This window comes from Triticum urartu, chromosome 2 (assembly GCF_003073215.2).
Source record: "Triticum urartu cultivar G1812 chromosome 2, Tu2.1, whole genome shotgun sequence".
Lineage (NCBI taxonomy): Eukaryota > Viridiplantae > Streptophyta > Magnoliopsida > Poales > Poaceae > Triticum > Triticum urartu.
This window is the reverse complement of record NC_053023.1, coordinates 502,488,212-502,507,249: the sequence shown is the minus strand read 5'-3', so window position 1 is coordinate 502,507,249 and position 19,038 is coordinate 502,488,212. Positions and strand designations below refer to the sequence as shown.

Genomic DNA, 19,038 nt, shown 5'->3' with positions numbered 1-19,038 from the left:
TTGGTGATGCCTACACGAGGCCACCTTGTCACAAGGGGTTGCCACCGTGCGTAAGAGAGCAAATGGTGGTGCTCAACTCGAGATCTACTACTCCACACTGCCCTCACGCCGTATAGAATTCCTGTGGGGTTATTTTTTTCGAATCAAAAGAGCCATTTATTTAGTAAAACAATCACAATCGGCATCACCAACCAATCCAATATGTTCAGCTTGCTACATTGTGTGATACGGAGTACAGCGGTAGTTGGAAAGCACGGCACCCGTCCTTTTCTGCTCGCTGTTTGAGTGCGTCGTTTGTATTCATCTCCAGGTAGCCTCGCATAAATAAGCCAAGCCAGATCAAAACTAGAGCCGACACATGGTGTACCGTCCTCAAGTTTCAGCCTCGCTACACTCTCGTTGTGTTTCCAACGAGTATAGCCTGCAAATGTGTCGGTGCGTGCTGCAAAGCAACAACCATGTTCCTCTCAACTGATTCTTATTCTTTAATACAGTAATTCCATAACACCTCATATATATAGTATTCCACCAGCCAAGGGGTAGTAAACTGATCTGCCTGCCTTTATACTGGCAATGAATTTGTACAAATGGAAATTGGGTATCAAGAATGAAATTCTACGAGATGGGGCTATTGAGCTGATGGATCGCCATGTTGTACAACAACAGAGCTCTAACTTTTCTTTGACGTAGTATAACGTATTGCAATTGCTATGCTTGCAAGAATGTCGTCTGACTCCAACTTGTGCAGCCATCTACTGTAATTCGCCTACTGGCGCCTCGTTCAGCCATAGGTAATGGATGAACTCGTACAGCTTTGCACTCACACTCACCTGCTCCAAGTCAAGAAGATTTAAGTTACGACTCTCTTTTTGTGAAAGACCAAAGTTACGACTCAAGTGATATGGTAAGAAACAAACAAATGTAAATAAATGAAGATTTCAAAATCACAACCTTGTAAGGTGTCGGATTTAGCCGTCTGATGTGATCCGGTCGAAGTTTTTCGAGCTGTTGCATACAGCGGCTTCTGATCTTCAGCAGCGGGGGCAGCTCTGCTCTAGGTTTATCTGCACACAACACAGATGTACACATATAATTCATGTTTAATCCACTGACAATACTACTACGGTCCACAGTTTAACAGGCTTGTTCCACTTTTGCAATCACCAGCTCCAGTGTCCCCGTTTTCTCCACCGTGCATGGAAGCACGTCTTTGCATTAAGAAGCAGGCACTAATCCAAATAGCTAGCCTTCCACCACTCAGGGTTGGACGATGCAACACTAAGAGGTGGTTGATCTTTCTACATCAAGTCTAGGAAAATATCAACACCACAGAGCACTAGAAAATACTACTACAAGATAACTGGTTCAGGTGAGCCTTTCATGCCACCTCCTTTCTTTTTAACAGATTTCGTGATTTGAATGGCTGTTATGCAACAAAACAACCCCATCGTATAGTGATCCTGATTACTCGTTCGGCAACCACTTTACAAATTAGCCAACGTATAGTTATCCTAATTACTCGTTCGGCAACCACTTTCTGAATTAGCCAACGTATAGTGATCCTAATTACTCGTTCAGCAACCACTTTCCGAATTAGCCATGGTGGACAAAGTTGCTGCAAGAAATAACTAGTTCCGGGCATGTTAGGAGTAGTGGGAGTGTGGCTGGGGGTGTTGTCCAGTTGGACGTCAAGTGTGGCAAGGCTGCCCCTGGTATTCTGTTGCCTGTTGTTGGATGCATGAGTGCAGGCAAGCCAACTGCAGTTGCCTTGTTGTTTTATTTCAGGGGTAACCTGAATGCGGACTTTGTGAGTTTGGCCGATTCCATTACAAGACCCAGCATATCCTCTATAGTGAATTGCAGAGCTCCTGCCTTTTGAGGTTTTTCGAAGAAAACTCATCGCTGTAAATGATAAGAGGTCCATACCTGAACTCCCAGGCCAGTAGCAATGTAGCAGCTCCTCAACATGCTGGGGGACAACATAAGCCCTCTTGGATTCAAGGAACGGATGGCGGCAAAGAATTCTCTCTCCTGCCTGGAATATTTCAAAGATGTGAAGTTCAGTTAAAAATAAATAAGAACAAGACACTATAGATGAAGTCAACAAAGGATATGAAAGGTGAAGACAGTCGCATGACAACAATGTGAAGCATATGATCGACTCAGTATACTCCATTCTAAGGTAGATTATGATTGACAATAGTATGACAAGTATAGAACCTCACATCTGAATAGAGAACACGCGTGCATTGTTACCTTTGGTGATGGTTCACTTTCACGTATCATGATGTCTACCAACGGATAGCCTTCTTTTCCATACAATCTGAAACACCGCTTTTTGCATGGAATAGAGACCTGCAACATAACATGACACCATCATTAAGTATCAGGGAAGTAAAATTATGCAAATCTTTTTCAGGGTGTAAACAGCAAACATACTTTTGCCACATCCTCAGAAAGTTTGATACGAGGTCTACTGTTGATCTCAACTAGCTTAAAGACACATCCAAGAGCAGCTTGGGAATAACACGTTACAAGATAAGTTCCGATTCCAAAGGCATCAACTTCATGACCCTGTAAAGAAGATAAAAATTTGTAACCCCATAGGCATATGAAAATAAAATAAAGAAAAATTATGTAGTTCATGATCATTAGCGCCACAGAACTACACACAGACGCATATAACATCATAAGTACATGACACGAAGTTCTTGATGTATTGTCATCTCACTTCATTGTAAAGTTGTGTACAATGCAAGGTGCTTAAGAGAGAGGTGTAAGAGAACTTGTCGTCAAGTCACTCAATAATGAGACAGCATTTTACCTGCTTGTTCAGAGCATCAATTGTTTCCTCATTCAGGTCATTGCTAGCAGTAATGATCATCTTCCCGAAACCAGGTATATTGAATTCCTTTTCTATTGCATGAAAAACTTTTCGAGTTTCAATAGACAGATAGGCTAGATCACCAGAGTCTAATCTGATACCAGATGCCTTGTACCTACAAAAGAAATATATATATTTATCCAAACTGATTGTTTCAATGATTTTTTTACCAAAACAATGACCACATGATTAAGTAATTTATAACATTTTCCATGACTAAAAAAACAGAACATTAAAGACCAAAACAAATACTCCCTCCGTCCCATCATGTAAGATATTTTTTGACACTAGTGTAGTGCCAAAAAATGTATTACATTATTGGACGGAGGGAGTAGATGTCATCTTTAGATTACAACAGCACGAGGGGATCCAGAGTACTGGGATATTATGGATTATTTTGCAAGTACACGTGAATCTGACAGAAACTTGTTTGGGAGGGCTTAAGCATATAATCAGAAAGTTGTTGTAAGATTAAACCACTCCTAAATTTGATATCACTGGGATGGAGTTTCTGATAAACTTTAGCTTCATTTGTAATTTCTTGGATAAGGGATTTTCTGAATTTTGCTACTCTAAAGGGCAGCCCAGTGAACTTAGCTCCCGCTTGCGCAGGGTCCGACCACTTTGGGTCTTTTGTACGTGAGCCTTTGCCTACATTAGCTACTCTATTATGTACAAACTTCCAAGATATGCCAAGCTCCAATACTGATAACCCAATGCACATGGAATAGGTGTCCAAGAATAGGTTTGACATACCCTAAGTCATGGAGTGCTAGAGCTACCGCACAGAAATTTGGAATCCCACTTCGCATAACCTAAAAAGAAAAAAAAAATGTGAGATTGTGCTCCAGATAATGCAGGGATAGCATAAATAAGCTAATAATATACTCCCTCTGTTTCAAATTACTCGTCGGAGAAATGGATGTATCTAGAACTAAAATACATGTAGATACATCTATACCTGCAACAAGTAATTCGGAACGGAGGGAGTACATGTTACAGGTGAAGAATGCAAATGGTATAAGAAGGAGAATGGGTCATGTACGTACACTTGCATGGTCATCATTTGTTAGACAACACAAAACAAGGATAAAGTTGTAGTGCAAACATCAATACATAGTTGACTACACCTTCCTGGAGTAAAGCCAGACTGATGTCCTAACTTCGAGCTAAGCTTAGAAGCAAGAGCTCCCGGCTTAAAAAAAGTCGACATTCTAAGAATTCTTGAAATAAATCACACATATACAAGAAGTATTGAAGCATGTATCCGCCAATTTTGATGCCAAAACATGCATTCTGGTGCTCTGTGGAGATTGGATAAAGAATAAATCCCCTACATAAAAGGTTCCTGAACACAAAATTGGCATATTTTCTCACGAAAATTTGCATACTATAATACCGTATGCACATGCATGGATTTTTTTCACATCTTTTTATATTTAAAAATGTGAAACACACTTTTCAATTTTCGTGAACTAATGGGTGCAGGTGACCTCAGATGCAACAAATCAATCCAAATAACAGCGCTGACATCCTAACCATGTCTAAGTTGGATAAACTTCTATTTTAAAATACAAGAGCCAGACAGCTCAGAGATATAACAGAGCCTAGTAATTTTTAAGAAAATACCAACAAAGGAGCTTGAGAAGAGCAATGCAAAACCCTATTATGTGCTAAGTTTCAGGCCTCATTCAGACATGAATAACAGCAGAACAACAAGGGAAAAAGTTGCAGGCTGCAATAAGTTAACAGCTCACATCATATGTGTCCACCAGTGCTAGAAAGCTGCTTGGAAAAGCCAACGCATATGATGCAAATGCAGCCAGCTCACTTTGATTTGTATCGCCAAATACATTACGTAATGAATCTGCTGCCTGAAATCAACAAGTAACATAAGAATGCTGCAACAAGCGAAAACTGCACAGCAAAGTTCTGCAATTGTACCTGAATCTTGCAAAGCCACTCTTTCACTAAACTAACAAAATCCTTGCAGATTTTTGAACCATCTTTGTTCCTTAGGGTTCTGTCTGGGATCTCATCAAGGCTCTGGAAGATTTAAAGCAATTGCCAAATCAGCCATCGATGAAAATAACAATGGATGCCAGAAAAAAGAACTTTCAGAATGCCAGAGATATGTAAGGATGATTTCTAAAGATGCAAATGCAAGGGCCGGTACCAAATATTGCGGACATTGCACATAAGTGTATACGAGAGAATATGTTCAAAAAATGATTTGTATCTGTATGTTTGAAATATTGTACCATGTTAATTAGCAAGCAAAGACACCAATTGTCCACAAAAATGCAAACTAGCAAGGAGAATGATAAAAAGTACTAGTATGCTAGGAAAATAGAAAAATAATATGCACATGCAGATGCAGGTTATGTAAAAAAATAAAGATTGAACAATATCCATCATTGAATGAACTAGATGGTCACCAGGATCATAATTTGAGTGCTAGTGTGATGAGACAACAAATATTCAAACTTCAATGCTGATACGACATGGGGCTCAGCAACCAATGTAGTGAAGAATTGTTTGACTAATGAAACTACATGATGAACAGAGGCACGGTAAGGTTCCAATGATATCACATTATTGCATATGTAATAGCTTTTGTTCATCAATAACAGGAATTGTATTTTACTAACCATATATGAGCTGACATAAGCATGAGAATGTGTTCCACGGAGTGGTATGCCAAATAGATGTCCTGCCAATACATTACTGCAAGAGAATAAAATTAACCAATGGTGCACTATAGCAACACTAACATTTTTGGGAGATAAAAGGTTTAAGGAGAAAAAGAGAAGCGAAACGATACAAGGAAATAGAGCACAGATATGATCTTCCATTGATGTGAAAGAACTCACCTGGTTGCATCAAAGCCTCCCATAAAACAATACTTTGAAGCACTTATTGCGCCATCAGGCCCCTGCAAACATAAATCCAAAGCTACAATTCAGATTTCACATGTGGAAATACCTAATATTTGTACTCCCTCCGTCCGGAAAAACTTGTCCCTCAAATGGATGTATGTAGCACCAAGTTAGTGCTAGATACATCCATTTGAGGAATAAGCTTGGGACAGGTTTTCTCGGATGGAGGGAGTATAAATTAAAGCTGAAATAATGGTGCAGAAAGGATAGAAGATCATCACACCTGCGCTCGTCTTAAACCAAATTCCATTAGAACCTTTGACTTTCCAGCAACATGACGGTGCCGCGCAGCATTCGTGGTTACCAAAGAGGCATAATTGATGAGATTTACAAATGGAGTCTCAAGTAGTTGAACCACCTGATGATTTTATAACAAGAGTAAGTTGCCATAGCAAAAATTCAAGTTTTAGTTAATGCTCAGAACTAAAGTTTGTGACTGACATTATTACGCATAACAGCTAGTTAGGGGCTTTGTACTTACAGCAACTGGACCCTCAACTCTCATCAAGGGCACTTTTGGAAAGACTACTGAGCCCTCAGGAATGGAGTACACTTCCACATCAGAGCAATCAATTCCCCGGAGATAATCAAAGAATGCATCCTAGAAATTGCAATTATATCAGTAAATAAGTGTTTCTCAGATCAAATAACCAAATGAGTGTTACATATATGCATACTAAAAGTTGGGTGAAGAATAGCTTATACAAGAAACAACACGCTAAGTTTTTGCCTCCGTTTCAAAAAAAGAAAGACACGCTAAGTTTGAAGTTAAACTTTCTTACATCTAGCATTTGAGTTGGACCTATTGTAGCCCATGCTAATCAGCCTGCCAATACACAGGACCAACCAAAAGGTATATTCATAACCTAGCAGCTAATCTAAGAACCTATTTTACCATTTGAAGAAAGAAAGAATATTGTATATAATACATGTATACGGTGTCCAGATGATACCTCACACATTGGCATTACTGACTGCAGGAAAGAAATCTCATCTTCCGTGAACTTAAAGTTTGCAATGAATTTAATACATTCTTCAAGACCAGCAAAAACAGTAAACTCTCCACCAAATGGATTTTTCCTGAAGTACAGGTCAAACCTGCAAAATGAAAAGGAACAAAATCAGCATGGAATTGAGTACGTCTGGGTTGTTAGCTGAAATTTTAGGCCCATATTAACTGAAATTGATTCAACAGATATCAAAGCACACCATGTGAGCCCATTTGGATAAAGCAAACGACACAGGCATATATATGACCATACAAACATAGAGAAAATAACTTCACTAACTTTTCTCTTTTAACTCAATTTTCATATATTTTTGGGTAGTTTCTGAGTTTTAGTGTCATGTTGTTCAAAGCTATATACAGAAGTGCCTCTCTCCCCAAATATTCTGCCAATGACAAAATTACATAGACTTTTCTCTTCTTGTAACTTCCCCAAGTCCAAAAACAGTCACTTTCCCCTTCTCAAAAAATTGAAAATTGGCATAACATACCACCCCCGTCCCTCCTCTCGCAAGAATAGTAAATATGAAACCCAAGAACCAATAGTCTCTTTGTTTACTCAAGTACCAAAGTCCGTTGTTCATTCAACCACATCACATCATTAATGTCCACATCCATTTGTTTCCTCTGCACAAGGAGTACATTATACCACCATTTAGAAAATACTCCATGTTCACACTGAAAATTCTAGTTCATTCAACCTTGTGACATCATTCAGATGTCCCTATGCATTTGTTTCCTCTGCACCCGGAGTAAATCATATCACCAATTAGAAAATATTGATCAACACTAAAAGTTCTAGACAGCCCACAATGACATACTCCCTCCGTCTCACAATATAAGATCGTTTTTCAAGCTATGTTAGCTTGAAAAACGATTTTATATTATGGGACAGAGGGAGTAATAAATAGATGTGCCTATATGTTAGAATCCACACATGAGGTGCTACATACTAAAACAACAATGGAGGAAAAAAATCCTAAAAGAAACTCCAGTCCAATTTTGTTAACACAAGAACACCTGGACCCACATGAAAGCAATGGCAAGCCCAGTCAATAAACGACAGTTGAACTCACAATTTTGACAATATAAAGAGATTAATTAAACAATGCACATTGAGAAGGGCTTTCCAAAGTAATGCATAGCGGAACAATCAAGAACCAACCAAAAAATGCCACTTCAGCTGTTTATTTTTCGAAAATAGGATAGCCCCAGACTTCGCAGCCACACACAGCAAGAGTGAAAATTCGAAAAAATAAAGTAAAACCAGGGCACAGCATTTTTTTAGTTACTGACAAGGAAAATGATCAAAACTACAGGCAAGACGGCTTCCGAGAGCAAAACCAGAGTACCAGTTAGCCAATCAAGGAACTACCAAATAATAAAACATCAAAGCGCAAAACTGCGCTGTGTTAACCAATAACTATATACCAAATAATGACAGAATTGCACGAGAACAAAAACCAAACTACCGCATAGATTGAAACCAAACTATTCGCCACAGCAATGACAGAATTGCAGGAACAATCCAAGTATGACCCAAAAATATCAGACCTCTCGCCAATTCATTCCCCCGAACCTAACCCGGAACCAACCAACTCACCAACTGGCAACAGATCACACCACCCGTCGATCCAATCCAATCGGCACAACCGAACCAGAGACACGCGAAGCGGAGAACACGAGGCAGAGGCGAGGGGTGCTTACACGGCATGGTCGGCGTGCTTGCCGGCCTTCCAGTAGGCGTAGGCCATGGAAAACTGGTACTGATCGGTGAGCAGCGCCGTGGCCATGGGGTTCGTGGGCGGCCCCACCTGCGCCCTCGCCGCCGCCGCAAGGGAACCATTGGCGCCGGCGCCCACGCTAGGCGCCGTCGCCTCCATCCTTGGGCTCTGGAGAGCAAAGGCTTCCGCTAGGGTTCTCTGGGCTGTGGCGTGGGAAGCTTGGAGGGGAGGGGAGGCGGGAGGAGGACAATTGGAGGCCGGGAGGGGAAGGAGGAGGTGGAGGAGGAGACGCCAGGGGCCGATTTGGAATTTGGAAGTTTGGCTGGAAGCAGGCAACGTATTTATAATAGGGGTGGTAAGTTTCACAGGTGTACCATTGGAAGTTGGTAATGTCATATATGCCCTCACAAGCTTGATGATTTGTAAAATCAATTTTCATCAGCTTTGTTTTGCTCTTATTCCCAAGTATTTCGTCGAATTTAGTTCAGTTGCGCTACTAAAAATTGTTTCAACACAGACTAAGAAAAATCTAGTTTTGAATTAAGGGTCGCAGTTTTGAACTAAGATCAGTTTTGAATTAAGATCTTAGTTCAAAACTGCGCATCGGAGGGAGTAATATTCTCGGTAAATTACAAGCATAAGAATTATCGTTGTACCATTGTACACGCTTGAAAAGAAATGTTTAAGAAATGACATCATTAGTAATTGCGACGGGTCACCCTTCACTCTTCTTACCGGTTGTTTTCACCATTAAACTTCCAGATCATTGTCATTTGTTAATCTATTACCCAAAATATCGCAATCGACTTTGTAGCTTTCACAAACTGTGGCACTTGATCATTTTTAAGCTCCATGTATCTTTCCTTAGAATCTGGGTGTACAACAATGTTTTGATCGTGGGAAATTTCGTCAAAGATCAATAATAGACCATCATGGAGGATGTTCCTGGACTGGAATGGGCTTCTCCTGTAACTGTAGGACGAAAGCAGAAGTCGTACCCCTAGCACATTCTGTTTTTGGCGGATTACTTCACGCCTTTTTGGACGCAATCTGGTGTGTCACCTTTTCTGTTTGCCCTTTTGTGATGCAAAGTATACGCAGTACATGGCTACCCCTGCATGACAGTGGGCCTGGGAATTACATGGTCCCGGGGGCAGCGAGAGGCTTGTTTGGGTCACGCATGGGCATGACGACATGTGGCGGTTGGTGAGTGGCGGCTCTGTTTTTAATCCATTCCCTTCTTCTTTTTTGTTTTCTATGGAAAGCATGGGCCCGTTTGTTGTGGAGACTGGAGAGGCGTGGCATGCGGGGTATCTTCCGGGATCTCGTCGCCGGACTCGGATCTCATGTGGCCGCCGCCGGCGGCGACGGGACCCTGGTTAGTGGCCGGGGAAAATTCGCGGTCAAAAGCTATGGCGCGTATGATAATCGTTGTTGAATCGAAAGGCCGTGCCACAGTAGCGCATCGTTCATGGCCAGTCGTTTTTATTTTCTGATTTGATTTCAAAGCGTAGCCCGTCGTTGTAGTTTCTCGGAGGTTGGCTACACAGACACAAAAGAGACACTGCAACCTATGACCGGACGACGGGAGCGAGAACTGTGGCCTTGTGGGCACATGTATATGGTTGGCTGACGAGAAATTTGTGAGCATTTAAAAACCAAATCAAAAAGGAGGGTTCGGATGCTATGTTGTGACTCATGAGACCCGTTCAAAACTATACATATGTTCAATTTGAACTAGTTACAGAGGTACTACCAAATACTACAGCAAATTTAAATATTAAACCATATATTTGTATATTTAGCACTGTCAAAATATTGCATATTTATGGAATGGTGGAAAGCAAATAAAGTGTTCAAAGACACAACTTTCTACCCAAAATAATTGCTAGTACACAACATGCTGAAACATGTAGATGTATGCAGACTTTTTTTCCAAGCGTTTTATCCCCTTCCTATCGGCAGACTTTTTCATACAGACTTCACTGATGAGTCTGTGAATTTGCATCCACTCTACCCGCCACTTCGGTGACCGGTGAGGGGGAGGGGAATCATGTGGATTCGCTCTGACTAGTAGTTTAGATTAGGGTTTTACTCCTCGCATGTGCGGTGCTTTTTCTTCAAGTTTGTTTTTTGGGCTTCTACCCTCCTCGAGTTCGTCTGGACATAGTTGACGGGGCCCAAACGAAGATTCTTGTCATCTCCTTGGGGAGGGGGGAGGAGGTTAGAGCTTCTCGTCGTACATGGGCAACGGCAAGATTTGATGACTGTTGCGATTTATCAAAGGGTTCGACGACGACAACTATGACACAAGGGTGTTGGTCCTTAGGGGCACATGCACGAAGACTTTTCGGCTTCATTGACAGTGTCAACCGACTCTGCTAGGGAGCGGCGCCGGCGGTTCATTCTCGCGGCGATAGTGGTCGTTCGGTGGTCTAGAGATCTCGATGCAACTTTTATTTTGTTTAAGGTGCTATATACTTCTGATGAACTTTTATACTCCCTCCGATCCATATTAATTGTCGCTGAAACAGATGTATCTAAACATATTTCGGTGCTAGATACATTTGTTTGAGCAAAAATTAATATGGATTGAAGGGAGTAATATATTTGGATCTTTTCAGCCAAAAAACATGTATAATTTTGGCCCCTTGATCGCCCAAGGGCACTTTCTCTCTCAAAATAAGATTTATCTCCGCTTTACAAATAAAGCCACGTATTCTTACAATACATGGTGTTGAGAAATGCCTGTAGTCTCCGCTTTACAAATAAAGCCATGTATTCTTATAATTTTTGTTACCATCGTTCTGTCTCTATACTAATAGGATTGACTATAAGTAGATCGGAAGTTTCCCTACCATAAAAATCCTAATACAAGCTAATCAAGAAAAGGAAAAGGAAAAACAAACCAATTACACTAAATATCACTAGAAGTGCACGACTAAACGCCTCTAGCATGTCGTCGAGAAGAAGTACATGAGGGGTCACACCATTTTGTAACACATCCAAGGCCACCGACGACCAATGACCATGCAAAAAGTATGGAGAGAGGAGTCATCACGTGTAAAAGATATGGGCCTGCTACTTGTGAGTGTTGGGGAACGTAGCATGCAATTTCAAAAATATTCCTACGCTCACGCAAGATCTATCTAGGAGATGTATATCAACGAGAGGGAGGGAGTGTGTCCACATACCCTCGTAGACCGAAAGCGGAAGCGTTTGACAACGCGGTTGATGTAGTCGAACTTCTTCTCGTTCCTGCCAATCAAGCACCAAACGTACGACACCCACGGGTTCTGCACACGTTCAGCTCGATGACGTCCCTCGAACTCTTGATCCAGTAAAGTATCGAGGGAGAGTTTTGAAGGAAATATGCCCTAGAGGCAATAATAAAGTTGCTATTTTTATTTCCTTATATCATGATAAATATTTATTATTCATGCTAGAATTGTATAAACCGGAAACTTGATGCATGTGTTAATACATAGACAAAACAAAGTGTGCCTAGTATGCCTCTACTAGACTAGCTCGTTAATCAAAGATGATTAAGTTTCCTAACCATAGACATGTGTTGTCATTTGATAAACGATATCACATCATTAGTCAAGTGCCAGTTGTTGTTTTATATCATTTTTGGTACTAACCTATTAACATAGTGCCAAGTGCCAGTTGTTGTTTTTTGCATGTTTTTTACATCGTGCATAATCAATATCAAACGGCGTCCAAATGCAGCGAAACTTTTTGTGGATTTTTTTTGGACCAGAAGACAACCAATGGGCCGAAGAAGCACTTGGGGCTGCTTCGAGGGGAGCACAACCCACCAGGGCGCGCCTGGAGGCCCAGGCGCGCCCTGGTGGGTTGTGCCCACCTCGGGTGCCCCCAAGACCGCCTCTTTACTCTATAAATACCCAAATATTCCAGAAACCCTATGGGAGTCGATGAAAATCAGTTCCAGCCGCCGTAGAGTCCAGAACCACCAAATCCAATCTAGACACCATCACGGAGGGGTTCACCACTTCCATTGATGCCTCTCCGATGATGCGTGAGTAGTTCTTTGTAGACCTTTGGTCTGTAGTTAGTACCTAGATGGCTTCCTCTCTCTCATTTGATTCTCAATACAATGGTCTCTTGGAGATCCATATGATGTAACTCCTTTTGTGGTGTGTTTGTTGGGATCGAATGAACTTTGAGTTTATGATCAGATCTATCTTTTTATCCATGAAAGTTATTTGAATCTTTTTTGATCTCTTATATGCATGATTGCTTATAGACTCGTATTTCTTCTCCGATATTTGGGTTTCGTTTGGCCAACTTGATCTATTTATCTTGCAATGGGAAGAGGTGCTTTGTAGTGGGTTCGATCTTACGGTGCTTGATCCCAGTGACAGAAGGGGAACCGACACGTATGTATTGTTGCCACTAAGGATAAAACAATGGGGTCTATTTCTACATAATTAGATCTTGTCTACATCATGTCATTGTTATTATTGCATTACTCCGTCTCTCCATGAACTTAATACACTAGATGCATGCTGGATAGCGGTCGATGTGTGGAGTAATAGTAGTAGATGCAGGCAGGAGTCGGTCTACTAATCTTGGACGTGATGCCTATATAATGATCATTGCCTGGATATCGTCATGAGTATTTGAAGTTCTATCAATTGCCCAACAGTAATTTGTTTACCCACTGTTTGCTATTTTTTTCGAGAGAAGCCACTAGTGAAACCTACGGCCCCTGGGTCTTTCTCATATTATTTGCCTTTGCGATCTATTTTATTTGCCTTTTATTTTCAGATCTATTAAACCCAAAAATAAAAAAAGTACCTTGCTGCAATTTATTTTATTTGGCGTTTGATCTATCAATCTACTACAATTTATTCAGGTCCGTTTGCCAATTTCTGGCGCCGTTGCCCGAAAGGGATTGATAACCCCTTTTACACGCCGGGTTGCGAGTATTTGTTATTTGTGTGTAGGTGATGTTTACGTGTTGTTGCTTGGTCCTCCTACTGGTTCGATAACCTTGGTTTCATCACTGAGGGAAATACCTACCGTCATTGTGCTGCATCATCCCTTCCTCTTTGGGGAACTACCGACGTAGCTTCAAGCCGCTATCAAATGGAATCTCTGACGCCGTTGCCGGGGAGGATCTTCAACATATACTAGGTTCCTAATCACAAATCTCATATCCTCGCAATTTACATCATTTTCCATTTGCCTCTCATTTTCCTCTCCCCTACTTCACAAAAATTTGCCGTTTTTATTCTCCCTCTTTTTCATTCGCCGTTTTTCTTGCCGGATCTCTTTTTGTGTGCAATCTTGTTTGCCGTTATTATCATCATGGATAGTTCTTCCTCTATTGCATGCACTCCCGAGAACGAAGTTCTCAACTTTAAACAAAGGGGAGGAGAGGATTTAAAAGATGCTTGGTATAGAATTTGCAATGCTCATAATAGATCTATTCGAAAGCAATCTATTGTTGTTCTTCTTCGTTGTTTTTATGTGGGCATCACCACTTGGTATAGATTCGTCCTTGATACGATTACCGGTGGAAATTTCTTGATGTGTCCCTCTCTTGATGCTTTTAATGCTATGGAAAATTTAGTAGGCTCACCACCCCTTATGATTAATGAAACAACTTTGACTCTTGAGCATGTCATGGAAAGATTAGATGCTATTGAAAAGAAAATGCTTACTGAAGAGCATATTGAAAATTTGGATAAAAAGATGCATAATTTTGCTACTAAAATTGGGTCAAAAGCGGGGGAAGTTTTTAAGTTGTTAAAAGAAAAGGGAACCATAATTCATGAAAGAATTGAAGAAAGCCCGTCTCGGATTGATAAACTGGAAGAAATCTTTGAGTACGGCTTTTGCTTCCGCTAAAACTATTGAAAAAACTCTAGTAAAAATTGGCAAGACTACCCAAGTTACTAAGAGCAACGGTGCAACTTCTAGTAAAGAGGATCTTAAGATGATTAGTATCCACCTGAATTTTGTTGAAGTTATAAGAGATCCCTTTGGCAAGAATGAATTCTTTAAATTTGTTCCTAGGAGTATTGTCATTGAAAACTTCTATGCTAAATCTCTATGGAATTCGAAGTGTTTGATTGGAGAGTTGAACAAAGATGACAAAACTTAGATCCTTGCTTTATGCCTAGCTAAGGGCGTAAAACTATAGCGCTTGTTGGGAGGCAACCCAATGAATAGAATTTATTTCTGCTTTTTGCTTTCTGTTCTTGAGTGTTTGCAAAATTATGCTATTGTTATGATTGTGTTTTGTGTTTAATTTAGTGTTTGTGCCAAGTAAAGCCTTTAGGATCTTCTTGGGTGATAGTTGTTTGATCTTGCTGAAAAAAATAGAAACTTTTGTGCTTGCGAAAATAATTTTCATTTTTAACCAGAGAGCGATAAAATACCAATTCCTTTCGCAGTAGATAATATACAAATTTCCCAGGTCATCCTAATTTTCAGAGTTTTTGGAGTTACAGAAGTATTTTAATTATCCAGATTGCTATAGACTATTCTGTTTTTGATAGATTCTGTTTTCTTTGCGTTGTGTGTTTGTTTTGATGATTCTATGGTTTTCTTTGATGAGTTTTTGCCATAGAAAAGTTGGAATAAAATAGATATAATGCAAGAACAAAATATGAATTGGTTTACTACATCACTTATAGTAGTGATTTGTTTTCTTATACTAACGGATCTCACGAAGGCTTTTGTTAAGTTTTGTGTGATTGAAGTTTTTAAGTTTTGGGTTATCTTACGATGGATGAAGGAATAAGGAGTAAGAAGAGCCTAAGATTGGGGATGCCCCGTCATCCCAAGCTATTATCCAAAAGAGAGCAAGCAACTAAGCTTGGGGATTCCCCCGAGTGGCAACCCCTCTTTCTTCTAACAACCATCGGTATTTTACTCGAAGCTATATTTTTATTCGTCACATACTATGTGTTTTGGCTTGTTCTATTTTGTGTTTTAAGTCTTGATTCCTTGCTGGACACACCTATTTGAGTGAGCCAAAATTATGCCATGACTTGTTAGAATTGCTCTCTGCTTCACTTAAATTTTTATGAGCTATGGATTTGCTCTAGTGCTTCACTTATATCTTTTTGAGCACGGTGTGATTTAGTATTTTTGAAGAAATGCTCTCTTGCTTCACTTAGATTTATTTGAGAGTTGGTAAATTTTTCAAGAAATTCTCTCTTGCTCCACTTAAATTAATTTGAGAGAAAGAAATTTTATGCTCATGATCTTCACTAATATTTGTTTGAGCTTATCAAAAGCAACATATGAAAATTAGTTCCAAAGTGATAGATATCCAAGAAGGATATAATAAAAAAATTCATGAAGATCATTGGACAAAATAAACTTGATTCTTAGTAATAGTTTTGAGATATGATGATGTGATATGTGAGTCATCTTGATGAGTAATTATGCTTTAGTAAGAATATTGGTGTAAAGGTTTGTGATTCCCTATGCAAGCACGAAAGTCAATAATTATGCAATGAAATTATATCCTACTTGTGGTGCATTATTCGGTGTTAATTATGCTTAATGCTCGCTTATGAGATTATTCGTTTCTTGGTTGGTCGCTTCTCAATATTTTGCTAGCCTTCATCCAAAAACCATTTAACCAGTTTTGCCATATGAGTCCACTATACCTACCTATATGTGGTATTCTTTTGCTGCTCTAAGCAAATTTGTATGTGCCATCTCTAATATTCAAAATAAATTTCTATTTTTTGTGCTCATACCGCTAACAAGGCGGTGAGGGGTGGCTAATAGTTTCCATGCTAGATGTGTTATTCTCAGATGAGTGTTTATTCACTTGTCATTGCACGAGAGTAAGGCAAAGGTATTAGGGATGCCCAATCCCGAACTGAAAAATTAATTTACTTTATGTTGTCAAATAATAAATTCCTTGGAAAGTGTTGGCATGGAAGGCACCCGTGGATATGGTTAGCCATGTAAAGTGAAAATATGGTGGAAAAAGGAATAAACTGGGAACCGCCTATGATATATATAGCATGGAAAGTGTTGGGAACTCCAAGTCATTTTCATTGGTGGAAGAAGTATGCCTCTCAAAATGTTTTTATCTCTCATTTTCCGCTTTGAGCTCTGGCACCTCTACAAATCCCTACGTCCATCCGCGAAGGGCCTTTCTTTTACTTTATGCAATTTTTTTATTTTGAATTTGAGCCTCCATCTTCTCTTATAAAGCACCAACTAGGAGGCACTATGATCGTACTTGAGCATTGGGTGTAGTTAATATGCGAGTGTGTTTCATGAATGGATCAATGATTGAGCATAATGGGCTAGGGATAGCTTATTTTAGCGTTGATATTTTGAAAGACATGGTTCCTTGTTGATATGCTTGAGTATTTAAGTTATCATGTCAAAACTAGACTATTTCTTTGAACAATATAAAAGTCCAAATGTCCATGCTATAAATAAAAGAATATGATATGACATGTTAGGCAGCATTCCACATCAAAAATTATATTTTTATCATTTACCTATTCGAGGACGAGCAGGAATTAAGCTTGGGGATGCTGATACGTCTCCAACGTATCTATAATTTTTGATTGTTCCATGCCGTTATATTATCAATCTTGGATATTTTATGATCATTTTATAGTCATTTTATATCATTTTTTGGTAGTAACCTATTGACATAATGCCAAGTGCCAGATGTTGTTTTTTGCATGTTTTTTACATCGTAGATAATCAATACCAGACAGAGTCCAAACGCAGCGAAACTTTTTGTGGATTTTTTTGGGACCAGAAGACAACCAACGGGCCGAAGAAGTACTTGGGGGCTGCTCCGAGGGGAGCACAGCCCACCAGGGCACGCCCTGGTGGGTTGTGCCCACCTCGGGTGCCCCCAGGACCGCCTCTTTACTCTATAAATACCCCAATATTACAAAAACCCTAGGGGAGTCGACGGAAATCAATTCCAGCCGCCGCAGAGTCTAGAACCACCAGATCCAATCTAGACACCATCACGGAGGGGTTCACCACTTCCATTGGTGCCTCTCCGATGATGCGTGAGTAGTTCTTTGTAGACCTTCGGGTATGTAGTTGGTAGCTAGATGGCTTCCTCTCTCTCGTTTGATTCTCAATACAATGGTCTCTTGGAGATCCATATGATGTAACTCTTTTTGTGGTGTGTTTGTTGGGATCGGATGAACTTTGAGTTTATGATCAGATCTATCTTCTTATCCATGAAAGTTATTTGAATCTTCTTTGATCTCTTATATGCATGATTGCTTATAGCCTCATATTTCTTCTCCGATATTTGGGTTTTGTTTGGCCAACTTGATCTATTTATCTTGCAATGGGAAGAGGTGCTTTGTAGTGGGTTCGATCTTACGGTGCTTGATCCCAGTGACAGAAGGGGAACCGACACGTATGTATCGTTGCCACTAAGGATAAAACAATGGGGTCTATTTCTACATAATTAGATCTTGTCTACATCTTGTCATTGTTATTATTGCATTACTCCGTCTCTCCATGAACTTAATACACTAGATGCATGCTGGATAGCGGTCGATGTTTGGAGTAATAGTAGTAGATGCAGGCAGGAGTCGGTCTACTAATCTTGGACATGATGCCTATATAATGATCATTGCCTGGATATCGTCATGAGTATTTGAAGTTCTATCAATTGCCCAACAGTAATTTGTTTACCCACCGTTTGCTATTTTTCTCGAGAAAAGCCACTAGTGAAACCTACGGCCCCCGGGTCTCTTTCTCATATTATTTGCCTTTGCGGTCTATTTTATTTGCCTTTTATTTTTAGATCTATTAAACCCAAAAATACAAAGACACCTTGCTACAGTTTATTTTATTTGGCGTTTGATCTATCAATCTACTACAATTTATTCACGTCCGTTTGCCAATTTCTGGCGCCGTTGCCCGAAAGGGATTGACAACCCCTTTTACACGTCGGGTTGCGAGTATTTGTTATTTGTGTGCAGGTGTTGTTTACGTGTTGTTGCTTGGTCCTCCTACTGGTTCAATAACCTTGGTTTCATCACTGAGGGAAATACCTAACGTCGATGTGCTGAATCATCCCTTCCTCTTTGGGGAACTACCGACGTAGCTTCAAGCCGCTATCAATCTCCTAGATAGATCTTGCATGATCGTAGGAATTTTTTTTAAATTGCATGCTATGTTCCCCAGCAAGTTTTGTCAGCACGACGGTGTGGTGACGGTGATGGTGAAGTGATCCGCGCAGGGCTTCGCCTAAGCACTGCGACAATATGACCGGAGGCATAAACTGTGGAGGGGGGCGCCGCACACGGCTAGGAATCGATGTTGTGTGTTCTAGCGGTGCCCCCCCCCACATATATATATATAGGTGGGAGAGGGAAGGGTCTACAAGGGGCGCTCCTACTTGGGTGCCTCCTCCAAGTCGGCCTCCCCCCTTCCATATCCATCGGAGGGGGAAGGAAAGAGAGGGGGAGGGGAAGGAAAGGGGGAGGCTGA

The 19,038-nt window shown here is 40.4% G+C and overlaps 1 protein-coding gene across 1 annotated transcript; it reads right to left on the bottom strand.

Annotated features, from left to right (window-relative positions):
- Window positions 1-461: 461 nt before the first annotated feature.
- LOC125538245 (nicotinate phosphoribosyltransferase 2-like) lies at window positions 462-8,860 on the bottom strand. Its single transcript, XM_048701519.1, has 15 exons — window positions 8,537-8,860; window positions 6,777-6,921; window positions 6,305-6,424; window positions 6,047-6,181; window positions 5,758-5,819; window positions 5,536-5,611; window positions 4,829-4,930; window positions 4,642-4,758; window positions 3,641-3,699; window positions 2,825-2,999; window positions 2,440-2,574; window positions 2,257-2,355; window positions 1,927-2,035; window positions 952-1,064; window positions 462-830 (listed from the first exon to the last, which is right to left on the bottom strand). The coding sequence occupies exons 1-15, from the start codon at window positions 8,710-8,712 to the stop codon at window positions 753-755; spliced, it is 1,701 nt and encodes a 566-aa protein (XP_048557476.1). The 5' UTR covers window positions 8,713-8,860; the 3' UTR covers window positions 462-752.
- Between the last annotated feature and the right edge of the window lie 10,178 nt (window positions 8,861-19,038).

What these genes read in the sequence shown, in the direction of transcription:
- LOC125538245 (XM_048701519.1), bottom strand. Translation starts at nt 8,712, where the DNA reads ATGGAGGCGACGGCGCCTAGCGTGGGCGCCGGCGCCAATGGTTCCCTT. An exon ending in AAGCACGCCGACCATGCCGT is followed by an intron (nt 6,922 to 8,536) that starts GTAAGCACCCCT and finishes TTCATTTTGCAG; the next exon opens with GTTTGACCTGTACTTCAGGA. An exon ending in TTGGTTTAAGACGAGCGCAG is followed by an intron (nt 5,820 to 6,046) that starts GTGTGATGATCT and finishes TTATGTTTGCAG; the next exon opens with GGGCCTGATGGCGCAATAAG.